This window comes from Diplotaxodon limnothrissa, linkage group LG8 (assembly GCF_057381915.1).
Source record: "Diplotaxodon limnothrissa isolate DT_005_m linkage group LG8, D_limnothrissa_male_GT1.1, whole genome shotgun sequence".
NCBI lineage: Eukaryota > Metazoa > Chordata > Actinopteri > Cichliformes > Cichlidae > Diplotaxodon > Diplotaxodon limnothrissa.
In genome coordinates, this window is record NC_140603.1 from 8,215,666 (window position 1) to 8,232,458 (window position 16,793).

The following is a 16,793-nucleotide window of genomic DNA, read 5'->3' on the forward strand; positions in this document are numbered from 1 at the left end:
AGCATGATTTAAAATTGATTAAAACAAGCAAACAAACAAACTAACTAAACACACACATTTCACACCTGTTCGCGCGATCTGAACCCTTATCGTAAGGGGAGCTACCAGTCCTTCTGTGGACGAGCTACTTTCTATTTTAAATTCCCTGAATTTAAAATACTCTCTAGACCCAGTCTAGACCCAGCTGGGGAGCTACCCAGAGCTCTAAACCCATATATTGATGAGAAGTGCTGCTGGAACAAGGCATACATGAAGAGAGGTCATATGTAACGCATGTGGGAACTACAGACTCAAAGAAAACCATTTTGTTTTGCAGTGAGAAATATTTAGTGAGCAGTGGGTAGCACTCCTGGGCACTCCTCAGTGTAGATCGTGTCCCCAAGTTACTCCAAGCTAGCTGTATTAATTTGTTAGCTTGGTTGTCCTGCTATTTCAACAATTTTACTGTTGATATTGTTGTTGTTTTTTGATAGTTTTTTAGAAATATATATTATATATTAAAATAAAGTAATATATCCACAATCCTGCTGAGTTTGTTTTTTATTGATTGATTTGTGAAACTATTGAAATGAATCTGTCACATCTCTGCCTTTTCATGAATGAGTTTTTACTATCAACTGGCAATATAATTAAGGATTAATATTTCCTGTGGTGCAGTTCCCCAGGTTGCATTGTGGGTCTTCCCTCCAGCTTTCTTCCTAAGGAAAATAATCAGCCAGTACCGCGCAGCTGCAGTGCAAAAATGACTCGAGCTCAGATATTCAGACATCCAGGGTTTTGTACATAACTAATGAGTAAAACCCCAAAATAGTGGCCTTATTTATCAAAGCTGTAAGTCTGTAGCAAGGTTGTTCTAACACTAGTGACTCACTAGAGATTAATTGTCAGGTGTTCAATTATGCCAGAAGAGAAGAACAAAGAATTTACTTAAAAAAAAGACAAACCTTCCTCTGTCAAAAGACTGTCAAGTTTTCCAACCTTCCATCCACCCCATCGCTCAAAATCAGCAAAACACTGGGGCTTGGATTTCAGTGTGATGGCGCAAAAGCAGGCTTCTATTTCTAGCTGTCACCCACTGATTTTCCAGCTCAATTAACAGTACTCTAGATAATTATGTTAATGTTAACGCCACGAGCTGGTTGAAAAGTGTCTCTCGCTGATGTTTTAATGTTTACAGCGGATTCATTGTAGAGTGTCCTGTAAACGAGGTATTTATTATGCACTTCATTATGTTTCAGGAGAAAAAGCTTTTTAGGAAAGGGGTAGCTAATGTGTTTGGGGAAGGCTATCTCAGGTAGCACATCTGCAGTAACTGGGGTGTAAACAGAACCTGTAGCCTGACAAAATGATGTAGTGTAAAATTATTGCTGGCCTTGGTAGAGAAGCTGTAAGTAGTTCTGCTTACACAAGAGCAGATAAGAGTAGATGATGCATTTACCAGAGTCTCATCAGTGCTGCTTTATGATTAGATTCATGATACTTCAGTCAGAAATATTGTGAGTCAAGGTAAATTTGAGGATACACACATCGATGCTTTGAGGACACGGTCTCAACGGCTTGTGAGTAAGAACAGTGTCTGTCTCATAAAAATATTAGCAGTGGCGTGATTGGCTCGTTAGTGTTTTGGAATGTTTCAATTGTTTTTATTTAAGAACAGAGGCCTTAATTGGTGTAACAATGTGACAATCATCATACATGTGGAAGCCATGAGACCAGCGCCCGTGGATAAACATCATGTTAACAGCACAAGCAGCAAAGTTGGAATATTATGTCAGTACAGTAGTACTAAAAACTGTTTCCTCAAATGACCACTTGAGGCTGTCTCCAACAGTGAGTTAGTCCCCACATATTGCCATGATAAAAATATCCATCATACACTTTGTACGTCTTTGTTACAGCTGTACATGGGGTGAATTGTTTCATAACTAAAACATCTAAGCCACTGAAAAGGACCTTTAAATTGTATTTGTCCTGTTGCTGTTTTTGGAACCCTTTTAATGCAGTTAACGCTGCGCCCTGTGCTTTTTACAGATGAGATTTTCACCCTGAGCATGACATGAAAGGGTCTGGAGAAGCCTGTAGCATCGTTCAGCATGACCAGTTTGGTGGTGGGTCAGTGATGGTCTAGGGGGTCGTGGAGGGACAGGCTTAGGCAACGGCATCCTGAGCTCCATTAGGTATTGAAATAAAATCCTTGGATCTACTGTTGGAAAATATGTCTGGTGAGATGGGTCCTGGGTTCCTCCTGGCACACAACAACGCCCAGCTTCATGTGGTGAGAGTATGCAGGCAGCTATTGGAGGGCCTAACTAAATCCAATAGAACATCTCTGGGATACCTCAGTTCATCTGACATGCACCTCAGACTGTCCAGGAGCTCAGTGATGCACTGATCCAGATTTAGGAAGAGATCGCCCAGAACACCGTTGGTCATCTCGTTAGGAACACATATATATACAAACACACAATGTGTTTTTTTAATGTACCAGTACATATTATACTCTAATTGAGCACTAAAAGCGCTTTTAATAATCAAAAGCAACAACTGACAGCTTTTCTCCACTGAAACATTAATCATATGATAAGCATGTATAAATGCAAAATATGACCTGTATGCATTTACAAATATCAAAGCACTGACGCAAACATATAAGCAGCATTATCAAACACCTCTTGCACTCTAAGCATATGGGCCGACTCTCCATTATATTCAGCTAATGACAGCTGTGCCCAAATTGGATGAAAATCTGCTGTTAGAGTGCTCGCCAGGTGCCTCATTATGTTTGCAATGGCTCTCATTCGCTGCTAAATGCATTCCCTCCTAGTGGTGGATGATGAAGGAGAGAGATGATGTGATTTCTCTCCATCACCCTGTCATGATATCCAGAGGGACCTGCGAGAGGCCGTGGGGATAATGTAGGAGCTAGACACCTGTTATAACTGCCTTCTCTCAGGCTGAAGAGCATCATTTATATCATTTAATAATCGCTGGGCCTCCCCTGGGTATATCAGTCATGCATATGCATTGGTTAGCCTTTTATTCACTGTGGCATTTAGCTACAGGTGTCGTTTAAGCTTCTTTTTATAATTTTGTTGTCATTCACCATCATTATTTTCTTTTATCTTCTGTGTTCCTCTACTTTCATCTTGTCAGAGATCAATACATCTATTGGTGAATGAGTGATCTGGTTAAATAAAGATTTTTCCCTAAAATGCACACTATATTTTGCACAAAAATACTACAATAGCAGTACAGTGATAACAAATCAAAACGCTTTCTTTGGCAATAAAATGAACAGAGGACACTGACATGATTTTTGCATGACTCGCTGTTCATTTCATTTCATGCAGCACCAAAGTTTCCCTGCTGGCTTGACACTGAAGCAGTCTGGTTCAGACAAACAGTGATTCGGCTTAATTAATTAATTATTGGTCAGTTTGACCTGCTGCCACTCTGACAGTGGCTAAATTTGCTATTTGCAGGAGCTGAGACAGGTGTGTTGAATTCAAAGTAGAGCTTAAGCAGCTGCAGCCAATCTGTAAGCAGCTCAGCCTGCTGTGTTGGCTGGATCATAGTCTATGTTATGACCAGGGGTTTTCTTTCTCAGTTTTTGCCTGCTTGCCTGGATTAGCTTCTCTTTTTTCCAGTTTCATCTACTCTGACTGTGGTGTCTGTCTCCAGCTCCTGCATGCTCAGCCTTTAGGCTCTTAGCCATCAGCACAGCCACCGTTTGTGGCTTTTCCATGCCTGCTGGCTGCCTCTGGGTCTTTTCCCTTCTGCCAGTGATTTTTATACCATTGGTGTGGTCTGTCTGCTATTTTACAATCTGCCCGCACATGGGTTTGCCTGTTGTTGTCCTACATAAAATTTCACTTTCTTCCCCTTCCTTTATTGCCACAGGCCAAGAGGCGGGGTGGATGGGTCGCTAGTCTATCACAGAAAGATAGACAACCTTTCACACTCAAATTCAAACCTATGGGCAATTTAGAATCACCAGTTAACCTAGCCCCACTAACTGCATGTCTTTGGACTGCGGGAGGAAACCGGAGCACCCGGAGAGAACTCCCATCCAGATGATTAGAACTCACAACATTTTCTCTGTGAGGCAAGACAGCTAACCACTGGACCACTTTGCTGCCCTTGCAATGGCCATTTTAGACATACATGTTCGCACTGCCTGTCTGAAATAGGTACTGTGCATCTGTGTATGCTTAAGGCAAGGGTGTCCAACTCCAGGCCTCAAGGGCCGGTGTCCTGCCGGTTTTAGATGTGGCCTCGATCCAACACAGCTGATTTAAATGGCTAAATTACCTCCTCAACATGTCTTGAAGTTCTCCAGAGGCATGGTAATGAATGAATCATTTGATTCAGGTGTGTTGATCCAGGGTGCTATCTAAAACCTGCAGGACACTGGCCCTTGAGACCTGGAGTTGGACAACCCTGGCTTAAGGGGATTGAGACACTGTGACTGTCATATCACCACCTTAGAGAAACAGTCAGAGCCACAGCAGTGGCTAATGCTAATGCTACAGTCACACTAGGGAAACCAATGGCTGACAAGTGTGTGCCTCTGAAAATGTTGCTCAGATGATGGGGACCAGGTCTGTGACCACTTGCAGTAGTCATCTTCAAAGTGACTTTGATGCATCAAAACAGGAATAAGTAATATAACCAGAATACAACCAGTAAGGTGGAGTTTTCTATTGCAAAGAGATGCATCACAGACGAGCTGCGCTCATCAGCGCAGACTTACTCAGACTGATTTCTACATGTTGGCAAAATTTGTGCATTTATAAATTAGATGGCAGTTGTTTTTAAACAGTCTGTGTGAGAGTGATTGCAGTCAGCTTGAGTCAGACCGCAACTGTTTGGAGACAGGTTGCCTCGCACCAGGCACCCTCTGTAAACGCCTTGAGATCAAAAGTGGTCACCCAGGGATTGAAAGTGTTGCATGTTCTGCCTCTGGGTAATCAGTTTACTACTTGCAGTCAGTCAACCACTTGTTTTTCACTAGTCAGAAGGAGGTTGCCATCCTATTTTTACTCTAGTAAAACTGAGACATTTTTTTCTATAAGTGAATTTAGTTCTGAAAGTCTTTTTCAAACTAGCATAGAAGTAACAGCTTCATAGGAAGCTGGTACAGTCACAAGTCCAAACCTCTTTGCATCTGCTTCTTCTTTATTATTTAGCAGTCACAACATGTAATACTCTTTATATGCTGCAACTTGTCACTGCTGACATACCTGCTAAAGAAAACTGCCAAAAACTGGTGTGCTTCATCAGTGGGGCATCTGAGTAAAGGAACCCCTTCCTATATAAATGCAGTGACTCAAGAGTCAACCTCCCCTTAGTGCAACAACAAACACCCAGGAATAAATGGCTCTTACAGCAGTTAATATTATTGTGAATAAATGTTGCACATTTTATTAGGCAGCAGCCAAAATCCCAAACTTGAGGCTTTGAGTGTAATGACCCCATGGTAGCTATGCCCATGCTTTCCATAAGATTTAAGTCTATCCATGATTACCCCGACAGGCAATCAGACCAACAGAAGCACAAAGCCATGGCTGCTAATCTTTTCACAAACATAATTAGCCCAACATGTTATCTTGATGGGTAAAGTATTTAATATGAGTTAAGACTATGCTCACTTGCTTTCTTTAGACTGTGAGGAAAGAACTTGATCAACCTGTTCCTTGAAAACAGGCCTGGTATACATACTCAAAACAACACTGGCATGCATTTGGAGTTGTAATTATTAACTTAAATGTCAACATTGCATAGTCCGTAGCCAAAGTGTTGTTGATTTTTTTTGTTGATGATCTGTAAGTGAAGGTAAATAATGCATTGAGAGGGAACTAAAAGGGCCATAAAACATATCATAAAACCAAAATAATGGGCAACTGCAGAGCCTGCTGAGAACTCAGTGGATTGATTGCTACAAATGACTAAATCTCACCCTTTTGATCTTGGTCTATCCAGTATCAAACTAGTAACACGCCCTTAGAAACAATCGAAATGTAATAAACTAAAGCATATCCATTACATATAAGGTGGAAAAAGGCTTTATGATAAAAGGCTGACAGTCTAACACCACTTTATTGGGTGTTTAATAACACTGCTTCCTCTGTGTTCGCCTTTCCCAAACGAAAGGTCAAACTGTAATAATGACACAATCTCTTGGTGCTATCTGCTCACACTGGAAGTAGAAGCCAGCTGGCATGAAAGACAACAGGGATAATGACGTGGTTCCCATCGTTAGCCGCTGTCTGCTTCCTAATAATATCACGAGCCTGTGTTGTTGCGACGTACGCACACAGAGGCTACAACTCTTACACAGCTGTTTTCCTTTGAATTATTCTTGTCCATCGTACACGTGTGTAGGTGGATACACTCTGTAGGTGGGGGGTAGCATTGCTTTTTGGTTTCAGAAATCTTATCACTGCCCAATTTCCTACTGTCTCAGGTGCCTGGCAACATCTTCTAATGTCTTCATAGTAACAAACAGGAAGTCCATTTAAAGGTAAGGCTCTTAACTCCCCCACTGTTTAAGCACTCTACTTCTGGTTGCCAAAGGAAACGTGCACTCTCCAGTTGAGGAGGAAGATGCAAACAAATGGAGCGAGCTGAAAGACACTCTAGCCCTCATTGTTGTTCACATTTGTGAAGCGCTTCACTAAACCCGCTCAAACCAAAGACGCCACTGGGTAGAGATCAAAGCAAAGACAGGTGTACTCTGAATACATGAAAGTCATGTTCATTCTGTTCCTGGTCCATTTATAAACTTCAGATCAAGCTGCCTGTCGTGTGTGACATGTCGAGATTATGGAAAAACCATTCATCCACTTAAAAAATGGACTTGGCTAATGTCTTACTGCACTGTAAAAAAAACGTGCTGTTTTTACAGGAAAACCCTGGCAGCTGGGGTTACCAGGGACTTCCTGTAAAAACGCTTTACAGATGCAACTTGTAAATTGATTTACAGTGAATGAATCTCAGATTAAAACTGTTAAATCTACAGGAAAAAGAAGTTAATTTCACACATAGATGTGATATATAAATACACTATTTCCTGTATCTTTTACAAGTAATAAATGCTTTTTGTGGATCCATAAACTGCAAAATTAACAGGGAAATATCGTACAAAGAACTAATTTAAAATGGTAGAACTACGGTGAAACTGTGCATATTAAATGGAGCTGCTCTGTAAATTATACATAAAATCTATGCTGAATATTATATGTTTTAATGTAAAATTTTAACCATAACCCAGCAGATTTCTTACTGCTACGCCTACACCCAAACATGCAAAAATACACATGAGAAAACACAAGAGAGGAAAATATCACTTTTGGGAAATTTATTTTGCAGCCACATTAGCAAAATGACAGCAAATGGATCCATTTTTCCAACTAACACAATATGCAAGGCACACAGCAACTACACAATTCAATCAAAATATAGGCTATAAAAGCTGTGGAACATTCCTGCAAAGCAAGAACCATGTTCATGAAACAAGCATTTGTTAGACCCTCCACCAGAAAAAGTTAAATAACCTGTTAAGACTTTAAAACAAAAAACACATATTGTGCCAAAAATGATCATAATCACCGTGCAACGCAACACGCACCCTGTTGTCACCACAACCATGGCCCTGGTCAGAAAACATCAGCAAAACCACGTGGTGAAACAAACCTACACATGTGGTCTAGAAACACTGCAGTAGCAGCATGTTGTTTTTTTTCTTTTCTTATGTAAATAAAGAACATTCCTACAAAGAAAGAACATCTTCATGAATTGGCTTCATGCATTCGACCAGTAAAAGGTTCCAGTACACATTGTGGAACAAAATTAACAAAGTAAAACTAACAGTCCACAGAGAGTCAAGATTTAGGCTTAGCGCCACTCGTGGTCGGCGAGATCCTAAATCAGGGTGAGGACTCGAGGGTTCACACTGAGACGACGCTTTGAGTTTTTGTTCTCTACTTTGGTTCCTTTTTCTGGGTTTATGGAGAAGAAACACCTGTAGAATAACAATCATATAAAAGTTTATTAAGCATTTTTATAATTGATCAGTTAAAATACACATACAAAGTAAGTAAAAATTAAGTATATACATATATATACAGTCATGGCCATGACCACGTTCAAGACAAAGTATAACCAAAATGCTGTGGGGAAGTGAACAATGCATGGTCAAAAGTATTGGCACCCTTCACGAGTGTCTTCTGCAGTGATATGTCACACTTTAGCATTGTTAAAATCCAAAGCAAAGGTTATAGGTAGTCAGACGTCAGTTGACGCTTGGTCTAGCCCTGAGTCTCGGCCAGGCTTGGACCCAGATTCAGACTGTTAATGTATTTAAAAAAACCAAACAAACAAAAAAAACAACAACAAAAAACAGAAAAAACAACTGAAACCGGCTCCAAAGCCGACCGAGACTCAGAGCCAGACCTGGACTCGAACCACATCAAAGCCAGATCCCAGAGTCTCAGTTATAAGAAATAACAAAGCCATATTTGTTCACCTCTGAAGAAACTCTAAAGTGGAAGCCAGCTCAGATGGATAATGGATGTTGAAATTGTAGTAGCTCCCGAACATGAGGCACAGTGCAGAAATGAAGGAGGATATGTTTGTGCTGACGAGGTGCCGATCAACACTCAGCATGTATCTTCTTGAGGAATAGCAGGACTGTCCTGTGAAGAAATTATTTAACAGGTTATATCAATAAACACGGCAGTCACATGACATTCTATAAAAAATGCACTTAAAAAAAAAAGAGCGAGAGAGAGCTATGAAACAGACTTACCACACATGATAATAGTGGGTGTCAGAGGCACTTGCTCCAGTTGTACCTCATCTGCCAGACATGTATCTTCAACACAGAGAAGCATGGACTCCTCCTTCTCTTCAAAGTAGCTGAGTAGCTGTTTAAGGTAAAAGAGACACATGTTTCTGAGATAAGAATGACTATCCTTCTCTGGCATATCACTGGCTGAACTAGCAGATGCCATGGTTTCATGTGTGTTTTCTGAATATTCTGTACTGTCATTTGGGGGCTGAGGACGAGATTCCTTGTACATGTCATCAATACCATCTGGGGAACAAGCTTTATGCTTCCTACACATGTGAGAAGTAAATGATGACTTTTTTGTAAACATATGCTTACAACCACTTACTGGACATGACACAGACCTGCCCCCTGCAATATGATCATTTAAGTGAGACACTAGCTCTTTCACTGTTTGAAAATGGCGGGCACATAATGAAACTGCACATTTTAAATCTGCAACAAGAGCTTTAGGAGTAGCTTGAAGTGCAGGTGCATTGTGCACACGATAAAAATGCCCCTTGAAAGCAGAGTACGTGGTGAATGTTTGGCTGCAATTGGCGCCAACACATTTAAAAATACAACAAGGCTCATTCTTATGCACTCTGCAATGTAGTACATAGCCTCTTAATGTGACCAATACCTTTTTACAAAAGACGCAGATGATCATTTTTAGGATTTCTAAAGTTTGCCTGTGCTTTTCAGCTGAACTAGCATGCTAGCGCTAGGTTATGAGCCTTGGTCTAAATATCAACTGGTGCTTTTATCTCGAAAAAACGTCGCCAAGATATTGAACTTACCGTGCAGACTTTCTGACGAACAAACACAGATCCTCAAAAAACACTTGAAATCGTATGTTTGTAATTTGTCCTAACAACGTAGTTGCTGAAAGTTCGATGTTTTCTTCTCCCGTCTTCTCTCTCGTGCTGGCTCGTTAGCTATAGTCGTGAACTAGGCGCTCTTCTCCTCCCGCCCTCACGTCATTATCCAATCAGAGACGAGCTTCAGATGCACATTCAAAATTAGGCGCGCTCAGTGCAACTGTGAGTGGCCTGAAGTAGCTTACAGCTCTGTGGAGATGAGGCACCATAGAGATCCTATGGGAGGCACTGTAAGTTTGTTTAGCCTTTAATAATGAGACATTGCTGACCTAACCCAAAAAAGTATTCTAGTCTAAGTATCACATTGCAATTAAAAGAAACATAAAGAATACAAGCATTATGACAGAAGCATTACTTAGTCGTTAAATAATAATTTCTTATTGGTTACCCTACAATAGGCTGCAAATGATTTAAGAAAAAAACATGATGTAAACAATTTTAATTGTATATTTTTATATAGCCTATAAATGGAGAGGCAACCTCTCAGGTTCACAATGACATCTTCTGTGAAAACATTTTTATTAGTCCAATCCATGACTTTGCATCATTTCATGAATCATGTTAAAAGTAGGCCCAGTACATCCATGCAGTTGTAAAGTGACTTACATATACGTCATGTGTTTTTAAGAAAAACTGACTAAAACTGTGATTTTTACAGTATTTGCATGTCAAATTAACATGATTGTTTGGTTATGAGTATTACGGTGTTTCACTGTTTTTATTCACAGTATTTGTAGTTTTAACCAATAAATTTGATTATAATCACACATTCATGTTGTAAATATAACAGGAACATTCTGTTTAAAGGTTTACAATAATTCACTGTGATCGAAACAGGAAAGTTGTGTTTTGGGGTTTACTATACATTTCTGTAGGGGTTTTACATGGTTTTTATGTCAATTTCACTGCCCTTTTTTACAGTGTGCTTACAAGCTGTTTTCTAAAGTTGAGAGGTTTTCCAAGTCAGTAAAGCTTTTCAGTAAAGAATGTATTAAATGTAGAAAATGTTGAGATGTGTAGGCTCATTTTAAATTTGTTGCCAAGAACAGAGTCATGTTTACCTCTGTCTTTCATCAACACTTTGTGAGCTGATGTGACAAACTGCTTGGATTACTTTGTAAATGAGTTTATGTGTTTTAGCAGTTCAGGACATCCTTTGTCATGTTTTCACTGCGTGATAGGTCTAGACTGCAGGCAAGGCAGTTTAGCACCTGCAGTCTTTTACAGGTGAACTATGTATAATGATATTTGTCCTCAATTATTGTCCCAGTCCTGAAGAAGCCTGCTGCTGAAACTTTCAGATTTCAGAGATGTTGCTCTCACTCCCATTGTTACCAAGTGCCTTGAGAAAATAATATTCAGCCTTGTTAAAAGGTAGCCTCCCTCTTACCTTTGACCCTGACAAATTTGTAAAAAAGGTCCACAGAGGCGTTTCAATGATTACAGCTCTGCTTTCAGTACGATCATCCCAGATATACTAAACAGTAATTTCCTTACGAATTGTCCTCAGGATGTCAGGGTTGGCCTTAACCTCTCCTCCACCTTCTCACTCAGCAGTGGCGTCCCACAGGGCTATGTGCTGAGCCCATTGCTTGCTCACATTACACACATGACGTGCATACGTATGTCCTCCCACACTTCCAGTTCCATAATAAAGATGGTAGATGACACAGTGTTTGGCCTCATCTTAGGCAGTACATACCTCGACAAGGTCCCAAAAGTGGCCCACTGATGCCCTGCAAACAACCTCGCATTAAAGACAAAGAAAACAAAAGAAGCAATCCTGGACTGCAGGAAGTGCAGACCTGACCACTCTCCCATTTTCAATAATAGAGACTGTGTGGAAATAGTCCACAGCTTTAAATTCCTGGGTTGCCACGTATCTGATAATCCGTCCCGGTCCATTCACACCACTGCTACGATACAAAAGTCACAGAAACATCTGTGACTCCTAAAAAAAGAACAACCCATGTGTGAAGTTGGCGATTATTTTCCACCACTGTGTGACAGTGCATTTTTTCACTGTCTCTCAGTGTGGTATTCAGGCTGTTCAGTAGCCTGAAAAAAGCCCTACAGAGGGTCATAACGTCAGCGCAAAGGATCATCGGCTGCCCTCTTCCTTCACTCGAGGACATTGCTGACATCTGCTTCCTCTCCAGAGAACATCATAATATCTATTTCTTACCCCAGTCATCATCTTTTCGACCTTTTGCCCTCAAGGAAGCGGTATAGGTCAATTAAAACGTACAGAAACAGATCCAGACCCTTGATAAACACTCAGTGTTCTTTACAGCTTAACACCATTATGTGTGCAATATTGTGTCAGTCAGTGCAGCACTTGACTTTGGACTTGCACTCACAGCATCTTATCACACCCTGCCTTGGTCTGTTTTCTTTATGTTGTGTTGTTTAGGACTGGTGTATGTACTGAAATTTCAATCTATCACTGTATGTAGTGACAATAACAACGTCTTATTTTATACAGTCAGCTGCCACTGTAGTACGGGGTTAGCAACTTTTACTTTCAGGACTGACTAAATTCTTCATTACACCAACACAGCCAGCCTGAACTGCTGATGCAAGACAGGATGGGTCTATGCTTTCATGTTGTTTATGCCAAATTCTGACCCTACCTGTACCTATGTTAGAGCACAAATCAGGACTCATCAGTGCACACTTCCAACAGACACATTTCCAATCCTCTTTTGTCAAGTTTTTATTTATTTATTTATTAACCTTTATTTATTTCATTGTGATTTAACTCTCATTTCCAAGAGAAACCTGGCCAGGACCTCACACAGGGTCTGTCTTGGTGAGCCAGTGTGAACGTAGCCTCACCTTTTATTCTGTTAGCTCACAGATGGGCTACAGCACCCGATGTGGTCTTCTGCTGCTGTAGCCCATCTGCTTAAAAGCTTGACATGCTGTGTGAGATGCTCGTATGCATATCTTATTTGAAATAAGTGGTTTGAGTTACTGTTGCCTTCTTATCAGCTCAAACCGATCCAGCCATTCTGTTTAAATCTATTATTTTAAAAACAAAAACTCATTTCCAGTATGTAAATGTAAGCAAACCATTTCCTGCCTTTATCTTCAACATAATGCTACTCATTTTTGCACCTAACTGCAACAAAATGTAACATCTTTTGGATCGACCCTTCACCAGAAACTCAGCGAAATCATAACTGGAAAAATGGCAGATGCAGTAAATGTCAGTCATTCTGTCTCCTGGTAAGTATTATGAGTGCCTTAGCAATTAACTCTATAGTATGTGAAGCCGCTGAGGTTCTTCTAGCCTGAGGCCTGAAATCATTAGCCATCTCCCAAAGCACAGCAGCGTGTTCACAGATGAACTGCTTCTGATGAGTGCGGTGGAGAGCGCTTCTGTATTTGTCCAGTCCTTCTTTAAGGACTAATCTCTCAGTGCTGGCTGGGTTTGCTGGCAGAAAAACTCTTATGTTTTGCTTTTATATCTGAACTCTCTACCTCTTTAACACAAAGTCACTTTTAGCTGTGTAGTTTGCTTCACTGGAAAAGGCAAACTGATCCTGTAGGCTGAACTGAGCGCCACAGAGAGAAGAAATACCCATTAGCTGTCGGGGTTATAAAAACATTCTTCCTTGCACTCACAAATCCTACTTGACACTGGATGCACTTAAATAGAAATTGACTTTTCTGTCAGCTGGATGGTGTAATAAAGACAAATGAAAATGCACACCTTACCCCACTGGAGAGTGAGATGTTCTCACCCAGCTCTTGTTTCCATAAATAAACAGTGTTATGCCATCCACTTTAATAAGAGTGGGCAGAAGTACTTGAATTAAAGTGCGCAGGAGTGAAGGGAGCCAAAGTTGGGTGATTAAACATAATTTAAAAAGCAAGCAGAATAAATCTCACTAACCAAATCACAAACATGACGAGAATGCGGGTCACCACTTTTTTTCCTTTATTTTGTTGTACACACAGTTGTATTTTGATTTAAATAAATAGTAATAATATTTTTGGGCAGAGAAAAGTGCGACAGTGTCATTCAGTAAGTGCGCAGCACATGCTACACGTTACAACAGTGCAAGAACAGACCTGACGTCTGCATTTAGGATTCATTCCAGCACACGATCAAGCAACGCAGGGTGATTACAGAACATACAGACGCTGCGACAGATGGCTCGCAGAAGGCTCGGAAGGGCTGCATTGAGTTTAAAAGCTGGTGAATTTAAAAGTGTTAACCTTGACTGTGTGATTCATTTTCATGACGCGCTGCCTTGTTTATCACTGCACAAACTGTGGCAGACACAATGGCTACATCTACTGGCCATTCTGCAGAGCTACACTCATGTAGTTGAAGCCCTGGTGCACACAGAAGTCTGGAGGGGACTAACTAATATAGTTAAATTCCAGATGCAGTCCAGTTGCTGCATAAACATAAACATAAATGAGAGAAAAAAAAGAAAAAAAAAAGAATTACACACAGTCTGCGTTCCCAGAAAGGTCATCAAATAGGAAAACACACATGCATGGTTCACTGAGCTGGATAGATAAAAAACAAAACAGCATCAGATTGCACAATAAACATGAACTGTTATCTAGCAGCTCACAAGTGTTGAACTAGAGAAGGTAATCCCTACAGCACATGCTGTTCAAATGATTGCCCAAACTACTGCAAACACATGCCAGTTTTTGGCAGGAGCTTGAGAGATTTCTGCATAAATATGAGTGAGGACAATTTCTTTGGCATAGGGACCCTACAAAAGGGTTCAGCACCATCACTCTCAATGGCGATCTAAAAGACATTTTAGAAGCTTTATATAGGTTTGCAATAAATAAATACAAAATGTGTGTTGGGTAGGATTAAAGGCCTAGACCAAATTGTAAATTAAGAACAGATTTGAACAGTCACTATTAAGGGGATCACATCTCATAAATAACACACAGGATTTAATCTGCACAGAAGTCAATTAAAACCTGAAGATAAGCTCAAAAGGCACGGCTTTTTATAATCCCACAGGTCAAATTTCATTCAGCAGCTTTATGGTCAAGGTCAGGATCATGCGTTGAGGAAGTAAATGAGCAGATTTTACCCAACTGGTAGAGATCATTCAGGGGATCGTGCTCTGTCATTAGGTCTGGAACTTCATTCATTTTCCCTTGGTTCTTCTTATCAAACACTGCTGTAATCTGAGCCAGCGTCTTGCCCTTTGTCTCTGGCAAGGTGAGCCCCAGAAACACAGCAGATACCAAACAAACACAGAGGAAAGGCAGAAAGCAGAGGTTTCCCAGGCCATTGACGATGAAAGGTAACAGCATTCCCATTAGGAGCAGGCTAATCCACATTAGAGAGCCGGCGATCATGTAGGCCGCTGGACGAGCCGTCTGATCAAAGATCTCAGCTGGTAAGATCCCTGTCACTCCGGCTGGGCCCAGGCCAAAGCTAAGGATGTAAGCGAAAACGCACACCATGCTGAGGTATGCCATCCCTGTCACTTTGCGGCTCTGGAGTGAAAGAGCTACAGTAAAAACTATAGACCAACAAGACATGAGACTGTAACCCCCGATGAGAAGGTACCGGCGACCCACGCGTTCAATCAGGAGGTTACTCAGAATGGAAGCTGTTAGCTCAGATGCCCCCGTCCCAATGGTGACGTACTGAATTTTCTCTGGTGGGATCCCTGCTTCCTGAAAGATGTAGGAAGCATAGAAGTAGATGGAGTCGTTTCCACAGAGCATCATGGCGCTGCTGGCGGCCATGACTGTTTTGAGTTGTGATCGTAAATTACGATCCTTAAACAGGGCCCAGGGCGTCTTAGCAGAAGATGTAGCTCCAGAATTTATGGCTGCGGACATTTGCTGCTCCTGAAGCAACTCCTCCATCTCCAAAACGGGAGCCTCCCCGCCGCGGAGTCTTCCAAGAGCCTGGAGACATGCTTCCCTGTCTCCCCTGTCAATGAGTAGGTACCTGGGGCTTTCGGGGAACCAGGGAAGGGTAAGGAGCTGGACCAGTGCTGGCAAAGCATTACTAGCCAGTAAGTAGGGCCAAAGAGGCTCACTACCCAAAAGCTCAGTAAGTCCCACAACCTGACCCAAAAAGATCCCAAATGCAGTAAAGACGGCAGAAGAAAACGCCACAGCACCTCTGAGGTGTTTGGGGGCACTCTCTCCAAAATACATAGGCTGGACATTCATGCTGACACCTGAGTTCATCCCCACCAGAAAGCGAGCAATGATGATCATCTCAAATGATTTTGCCACCCGGCATGTTAGCACCAGCACAGCAGCAGCAAACATGAAGGAATTGTTCAAAAGCAGCGACTTTTTCCTCCCAAAGCGAACTGACATAGGGCCTGCCAGCAGGGCCCCAAGGAGGCCACCAAGAGAAAAGGCTGATACTATCAGGGTCCACACCAGGGTCACCTCTGGGATATCCAAGCCTGTACCCCAGCGCTCTATGTAGGTGTCATTAATAAACTTTTGGATGTAGCTGGTAGGAGCGTTGATGATGGAGATGTTGTAGCCGTACTGAAAGGTTCCTCCAATGGCAGCACAGAGCACAGTCAGTCCAAGAGTCAATCCATTGCCTGAAGGTTTCCTGGTTTTTTCTGGTACATTATCTGCAGACTTCATCTCAAAGCAGGCTCTTTAAGTGGAAGAGCAAACTTGTCCCCTTCCGTTAGTTGTTCAATCAGTCCAAACCTTTTATGTAGCTTAGAGAGGCGTTTTTCACTCATATGAGACTACGGCTGATCTCTAATGCGGTTCAAATGAAAGGCAGCGTGATTCTTCAGTTAGAGCCGGGGTTATATAAATCTGCGCCTTTTCCCTGAGTCTAACCTTTCAGGCAACGTCCTACCCGCAAGAGTTCTGCTGCAGTGATCCTTCCCCAGTCAAATTTAGAGTTAAATTTAAAAGAGTCAAATTACAGAAATTATTTAAAAGAGTAATAAAAAGAAGTGAAACCAGCTATGGGAAACAAGTATTATTCAGAAAAATAAATCCTGCTAGTCTAAATTTAGATAATTATTTTCACCATCTTAACGGATGTTTTTGCATGTGTGAGGCGCGTACAGAGTGCTGATTGGTTCAAACTG

The 16,793-nt window shown here is 41.3% G+C and overlaps 1 protein-coding gene and 1 pseudogene across 1 annotated transcript; both read right to left on the bottom strand.

Moving 5' to 3' along the window:
* Positions 1-7,923: 7,923 nt before the first annotated feature.
* Positions 7,924-9,500, bottom strand: LOC146626225 (uncharacterized). The gene is made up of 3 exons (XM_085360402.1): positions 8,810-9,500; positions 8,528-8,696; positions 7,924-8,023 (listed from the first exon to the last, which is right to left on the bottom strand). The coding sequence occupies exons 1-3, from the start codon at positions 9,498-9,500 to the stop codon at positions 7,924-7,926; spliced, it is 960 nt and encodes a 319-aa protein (XP_085216528.1).
* Positions 9,501-14,724: 5,224 nt separating this feature from the next.
* Positions 14,725-16,329, bottom strand: LOC146626226 (solute carrier family 2, facilitated glucose transporter member 11 pseudogene; annotated as a pseudogene).
* Between the last annotated feature and the right edge of the window lie 464 nt (positions 16,330-16,793).